General features: G+C 41.8%; 1 protein-coding gene across 2 annotated transcripts in view; it reads left to right on the top strand.

Annotated features, from left to right (window-relative positions):
* Nucleotides 1-2,994: 2,994 nt before the first annotated feature.
* Nucleotides 2,995-7,453, top strand: part of Efr3a (EFR3 homolog A) — an 82,821-nt gene continuing 78,362 nt past the window's right edge. For both annotated transcript variants that reach the window (XM_005354544.3, XM_005354543.3), the window contains exon 1: nt 2,995-3,191. In XM_005354544.3, coding sequence (XP_005354601.1) covers nt 3,182-3,191 — 10 coding nt within the window. In that variant the 5' untranslated portion in view covers nt 2,995-3,181. The remainder of the gene's footprint in view (nt 3,192-7,453) is intronic.

The following is a 7,453-nucleotide window of genomic DNA, read 5'->3' as shown; positions in this document are numbered from 1 at the left end:
CTCTCCCTCTCCCTCTCCCCCTCTCCCTCTCTCCTCCCCCCTCCCCATGTCATCCTTCTTAGAGGACTCTTTCCAACGTCAGTCTCTGGGACAATACTTTCTAAATATTCCTTCCCGAGATCTTTAGAATGGGAACTGTCTATGCGGTATACCCAGCTGCCCTCGGCTCTTTTTATTTAGATGTCTCCCTTGGGCTACTCTTCAAGCTCAGTATGGCTCACATCCTTTCCCCACACTTCCACACTTCTCTACAGCAGCATTCCTTTCTAATTTTTCAACTGCTCTCCTGGAACCATGAGTTTCCTTGTTCCAACCTTGGAGTTACATAACTAACAGATGCCTCTCCACCGCTTCCAATTCAGCAGCCAACAAATCCTGGGGATTCTTTTTCAGAATCAAGATCTGGGTTCTTTCTTTTTTCGCAGCTGCCACCAATGCTAAGACCTGAGATTCTTTTCTGTGCCAGTATTGATGCCTCCTAAACGACTGATCATCACCAAGCTTTCTCTACCAGGCATCCAGTCTACTCCTCAGATCCCTGTTATTGGTAATTTGATGCTATTACCCTAATAAACAGCACAGAGTGGTTCATAAAATAATGAATCCGAAGTTTGAGTACAAAGTTGATTTTTTAACTGTTTTTTATCTTTATTGTATTTGAATTATAGAATAAATAGGACCATACTTTCATATCTATAGGGATTATTCTAGGATCCCCCTTGAATACAGAATTGCTCAGATTTCAGATCCATGAGGTAAGATATTATTACATTTGCATGTAAACTACCCACATTCTTCCTTATACTTTAAATTATCTCTAGATTACTTATAACACCAAGTACAATATAAATGTTATGTGAAAAGTTGCCATATTGTTTAGGAAAAATGATGACCACAACTCTTTGTGCTCATTACAGATAAAAAAGTTTTGTTTTTTTTTTTTTTGCATGTGTTTTTCAATTCTATGCTGGGTAAGTCTGAGGATATGGAACCAGGAGAGGCAACTGTTATGTTCTTTACTTAAAGAATTGCTGAATTAATGTGCTCTAGCTCACGACTGTCTGCCAGGCAGGAATATAGGTGTTATGCTATTTCTATTTATAAATATGAACAGATTTTTTTTTCTATTTCTTTATGGCTATCTAGCCCAGAGGTAGAATATCAGTGCTTTAACAGAATCATGACTATTACAATAGAAGGTATAGCAGCATAGGCAAACAAAGATACTATAAATATCTTAGGGGGACAAGTGGGACTAGGAAAGAATTTAGAGGTCATAAAAACATACCACAGTTCATCGGAGTCTGTCTTAGTTACTTTTTCTGTTACCACGATAAACAGTCTGATAAAAAAGCAACTTAAGCTCCAAAACCACAGAGAAACCCTGTCTCGAAAAACCAAAAAAAAAAAAAAAACAAATTAAAGGGAGAAAGGTTTTTTTTTTTTTTTTTTTTTTTTTTTTTTTTTTTTTTTTTTTTTTTTTTGTCCTCTGTTTCTTTAAATATAGGGTCTCATTGGGCAGGCCTCCCTGGCCTGAAACTTAATATATAGACCAAACTGGCCTTGAACTTGTAGAGACTAGCCTGCCCGTGGCTGAAATTATAGGCATGCACCACCATATTGAACCTCAGAGAAAGGGTTTACTCTGGCTCACAGTTCAAGGTTGCAATCCATCATGTTGGGAAAGGCACAGCAGTAGGTGTAGGTGGCATTGCCAGGAGGCAGGGTGATGGTGCATTCTGTTCTTGAGCTGTCCCTTCACACTTACACGGTCTATGTCTCCCCATCCCAACTAACCTAATATAATCCTTCATGGGCAGACCCAGAGGCCTGGTCCCAAGGATTGATTCTGTCAAATTGACAACACTGCTACCGCGCGCGGGACCTATTTTAGTATGGACCACATCCTTGATGTTTTGTCCTTTCCCATCAGCAAGGGACACCTCGCATAGCTCTTACACCTACGTCTTTTTCAGGGGTTGCTATGACTCACTCTTGGTTGCTTCTACCCTCTCTATGTCCTTCAAGGGTCTTTGCTAAATCAAATTCTGCTTACTTACAAGTTGACCCAAAGATTAATTACCCTCAATTTTTTTTTTTCTGGCTACTTCATCTTCTTTATCTCCTCCTCTCAGGACTTCCCAATCTCATTTCTTAAGCAGAAAGTTGGCACTACACTCCAGGATATAGGTCTCCAAAGGTAAGTGTGTATTTAGATCATCTCATGTGCCATTCAGCAGCATTCGCTCAGGACTAACAGAATTCAGTGACGGGATCCTACATCTCCTGAACCACTTGGAAAAACGTAGTGTTAGACTTCTGGGCATTGCTTGTATTTCTCCAAAAGGTTTGTGTGCAGCCAACAGTGGCTAGCCAATGTTGCGAGTACTACCTACACTGCTGGACATTCTGACTCTAGGGATGAACCAGTTTTGGGATTCCTAATAGACCCGTCAAGTAGAATATTAATGATACTCAGCGTTAAGAACAGGGCTAGCGAAAGGTTCAGAACACTCTCTAAGGGAGGAGACCAAGTACTGAGGACTGGCTGACTTTGAAAGCTACCAGAAGCCCCAGAGGGAGTGACATTTTCTGTCCTCTGAGAAAACGCTCAGCCGTCACCCCTGATACTCCTAGAGCATCTCAAAGGCATTAGGCTTTGAGAGACTGCCAGATGGAAGCTCTGCCAGTTAAAAAGCTCTGAACAGGAGTCTAGGCCAAGTTACTACACCCAGGACCATCGTCTTTACCCTCACAGTTCTAAGGTGATGCGCCGTAAGCAGGCATAAGCCAAAGTAAGACAGATCACCAGAAGCGAAACGAAAAGGAACCTAGGAGATGGTACGTGGAGCCTTCTCACTTTCCACCCTGTATATGCTGGTACAGCAGTAGAGTCCAGCAGTCACGGCACGGGGGCGGAGCCTGGGCGCCTCGGGGGCGGGACCTCCCGGTGGCGACGCGCTGACGTCACGGGCGTGGGTCGGCCCAGCGCGTCGTCGACGGGGCGCGGAGCGCGGCCGGTGGTTTCTGTGGCCGGTCGGTGTCCGCTGGCTCGGTTCTTCGCCCTCCGCCCCGACGAGGCGTCCCTGGCCAGGCTTCCGAAGTCATGCTGCGGTCGGCGAGGCTCCCGCAGCTCCTCTGAGTCCGGGAACGGCGGCGAGCACGGCGGGCTCGGGTCGCCATGCCTACCCGTGAGTGTGGGGCCGGGCCGGGCGGGGAGCGCCTCCAGGAAGCGCCGGTTAGCCGGCCGTCCCCGAGTTAGTTTCGCTTCACTTTAGCGTCCCCTGGGTGGGGTGCGGGGGATCCCAGTGCGCACTCGGGGAAACTGAGGCGGAGCGTTAGAGGAACTGACGGCTGCCCGCGATGACAGCGTGGTAACTGGGATCCGTGCGACCCGGGCAGCCCGAGCTAACCCCGGAGGCCCAGAGCAACTTTGGAGAACATTACGGCCCTGAGGTCGAGGCCTGTGCTGTCTTAGCGGGTCTGAGGGACCGATTGGAACCCTCCCCCAAGTGTGTCAACCTGATTACCCCTACGCTGACTCAAATGCAAGTTTGGTTTGCCTGCTTAGCTTGGGACCCGGGCTCTGCTAATATCAAGTGTCCTAGCTGTCCCCTAGGGATGCTGGATTTGTAGATGACCAGGTAGTGGAGGCTTTGAGAGATACACTGTACTACGAGGTACTACAGTGCTACCAGTGACCCAGATCCTCGCAGTGAGACTTTAAACCCAGTGGCCCGCAGGAATTACGTGCAAACCGGGTGGCTGATCCCCTACCGATAGGCAGCACGACGCTGGTGATGGATTTGAGATTCTTTGCAAGTAGGGCCCCTTGAAGTGTGCCCTGCTGCACAATCTTTACAGACTTGTGAATGTTTTTTCTCGGAATTCCTAACTAGTTCTGTCTGACTTGGTTTCTGTTAGACATACCGGGTACGTGATTTCTAGACAGTTTCAAAAGTCCAAATTTTTTTTCTAGTGTTGGGGGAAAAATCTTAAGAATAGAATTATTTACTTCATAGTTGTGTCAAATCTTCGAGATCTTAAGGTAAAGATCACTTTTAACCCCTCAAACACCAAGTGGGTTTTATTTTCACATTATTGTGCATTTCTTACCTTATTTTTCTGCTTGAGTGATTCAGCCTGGAGGAATACAGTCTGCCTTCTAGTTCATGGCCATTATTGTCAGTTTCTATTTCTAATTTCATGTTCAGTTATTAAAATATTTGAAATTGGCACCGTAACAGTCTTTCTGAGAAAAGCAGAGAGGAGAAGGATAAACGAGAATCGTCTGGGTAAAATGTCCATCGACATTCTGTAAAATTCCCAACCTTTAGTTATGTGTTAATATTATGTAGTTTTCTAGAGAGGATGCTGGAAACTTGTAGTATCAGGATGCTTGATTTATTTACTCTGTCCAGTGTTTTGATGAACTCAGGTGTCAAATTGCATTCCATGAGTGGAAGATCAAAGGAAAGGTTTTAGTTATGTGTTAACGTTATGCAGTTTCCTAGAGAGGATGCTGAAAACTTGTAGTATCAGGATGCTTCATTTATTTACTCTGTCCAGTGAGTTGATGAATTCAGGTGTCAGATTGCCTCCTATCAAGGAAAATGTTTATGTATCGTTCATATTTTTTGCTGTGCATCTCCTGTAATTGAGGAGAGACTGATGTGGATAAGGATACAAATCTGAAAGAGTAGCTCTTCTTTTTTTTTTTTTTCTCTCTCTTGATGCTTAGAGCCCTCCAGATATCTGTGATAGTTTGGAGGGCAGGAGTCTAGAGTAGACTGATCACATACTAAGTTTATAATAAGCAGACACTTCAACACAATCAGTGTATGATGAATGCTTTTAGGGAAAAAATGAGGTTTCATAATTTCTTTTTTTTTTAAAGATGTTAAGTGCCGGGGCTTATTTGCATGTTCAGCCAGTTGACTTTTAAGTGTTTTATGAAAAAGCAAATGCTTTTCTACAAAATTGAAGGGGTTGAAGAGGATCACTTTAGGATCTTGGGTTCTAGATTTCCGCAAGCAACTCGTAGATAAATAATTCTGCTGGTATTTATTATTTACTCGCAATTGAAATGGCATTGATAGTAAAAGCCAGCTTCACATGCTGGAGCCATGCTGGCCAAGCAATGAATGTGGTTTAGTGAGCCAAGGACTCCTTGAGAAAGCAACTGGAAGGATGTTTGCCAGGAAGGTGCCAACACAAAACAGTTCTTGTTCTTGTCATTCTGTGTTTAGTCTGTTGTTGGCTTGCTTTTCAAATCTAGATTTAATAGACTTTAATTTAAACTATTAATTAAATAGACCTAAATTTAATTTTAAAGGGTTTAAGTTGGAAGGAACATTGAGGTTTCTTAGTTCTTTTGTTTGTTTTGTTTATTTTTGAAGATCAGGAGACTAAGACAGATTTTTTTTTCTTAAATCATTATTTTATTTTGCTTTTAGGTAAAGGCTCATTTGTAGCCCAGGATAGCCTAGAACTTGTAATCCTCCTGCCACTGCTAAAGGGTTTTAGAAGTTTATTACCATGTGTGGGTTTTAGTGAATTTTGATGGCTTCCATGAGGTCATAAATGGAGTAAAACCAGTACCTGAATATAGATCTGGCCTCCTTAGCCAGTGTCCACATTGAACACAGATAGTGTTTATTTTCCCTTAGCTAAATAAAGTTGAACAAACTTTTTAATTTGTTTGTTTCAGTTACATTAAGACAAAAATGAAAACTTTATGAAAATTCTATGAAAATATCTGTAAGCTTAGAGAGACAATCGCATCATTTGCTTTGATTTAAGTCTTGCCGCAGGAATCTGTGAAGAAGGCTATGAATTCTGCCTGTGTGCTAAGTAGACGCTCTGTTGTAAAGGCATGGATTTACATTAGCAAATTGCTTATATGGAAGGAGCTTCCTAGTTTATCCACATCTCATGCATGAAAACAGGTCCAACAAAACATGCTCTTCTCTATGAGAAATGGTTATGTATTAGCTGGGGGAATGCAGACACTGAACTGTTGTTGGCTATTAAACTGTGCTTTCAGTGTGACTAATGCTTTCTCTCGGCATTTAGACATCAGCATTGTTATCTAGTTAGGTTAGTTAGACTGTGGCAATATGGACATCTCCCTGTCCTTGGATAAGGCTAATTATATTTAACTGTTTTTCAGTGTCTTACAGAAGAAGTGCCAAATGAATCCTGAAGGATAGTTGATAGCTGAAGTAATTTTTCTTAGAAACACATTGTGTGTTGTATTTTTTGTCACTGTGACAGACCTGAGGAAGAAACAGTTGAGGAAAGATTTGTCTCTTGACTTCAGAGGTGTCAGTCCAAAGTCCACTGAATCCATTGCTGTGAGGCCTGTGAAAGGAGAGAAACAGCATGGCCAGCAAGCTTGGCAGAGGGAAGCTTCATGTGAAAGCTGCTCACCTCACAACAGCTAGGAAACAGACGTAGAGGAAGCATCCAGGAATGCGATGTACCCCTCAGAGGCCCACCCCACAGTTACCTGCTTCTGCTTCTCAGTAATTCATTCAGTTGTGCCTTCATTGATGGATTAATTTTACTATTTACTTTCTGAGCATAGCATGGCTTGATCTCTCCCTGCTTTCTACACCCATATTCCCAAATATTGCTTATAAATGTTCTTTTATATTTAAAGTGGGATATGATATAGATATAAATAATTAACATTGATATAAATCTTGGTTTACTGTTACAAATTTAAGGTCAATTTTGTTATATGCATATTTCTAATCTTGATTAAGGTATTGTGATTGTGTAGTTCATTTAAACATATAATGTATAATTAGAAAATATAGGTTGTTAATGGATAATCATCAATAATAGTCAACCTTGTAGTCATGTTAGTTAGATTTTCTAGATATATAGAGATATATTTCAGTTAGATAGGCACTCTTCATATCTTTCAAAGACTACAGAATATGGCATTTTAAATGTTTTAATAACTTAGGGCTTTTCATGACAATGAGACACATCTGCTTCTGGCAGCACCAATCTACTTTAAGAGGAAGATGGGCATCAAAGAAGCTCCTTAGCCATTTAGGCAAGAAAGTGCTCTTGTCTGGACTATTGCATAAACTGGTCATAAAAAACCCACAGAAAGATGACTACAAAACTTGCCTAAAGGTGAGATGGTCCTTTGGGGTTCCTAATTCATAAAAGAGTCTGTGAGACATTCTACAGGATACAAAAAAAAAAAGTGACTAAACTGTCTTTAAAATTTCCTGCTTCATGAAAAAGTCTGCTGGATACTATGGGCCTAATGGCCAAAGATGGATGCCCCAATGGTACAAAAAAACTTTGGGTGACTGTCCAGACAGCGAGATGTCTCTGTCATTTCTAGAGTTTTGGAAGTTGCTTACAATGCACTTCCTGTTTACTTAGGTAATATTATATCCTTCTGGAGTCTCTGATGGAGTTGAAGAAT

The sequence above is a fragment of the Microtus ochrogaster genome, chromosome 15 (assembly GCF_000317375.1).
Source record: "Microtus ochrogaster isolate Prairie Vole_2 chromosome 15, MicOch1.0, whole genome shotgun sequence".
Lineage (NCBI taxonomy): Eukaryota > Metazoa > Chordata > Mammalia > Rodentia > Cricetidae > Microtus > Microtus ochrogaster.
The sequence above is the reverse complement of the archived record's forward strand: the minus strand, read 5'-3'. Positions and strand labels throughout refer to the sequence as shown.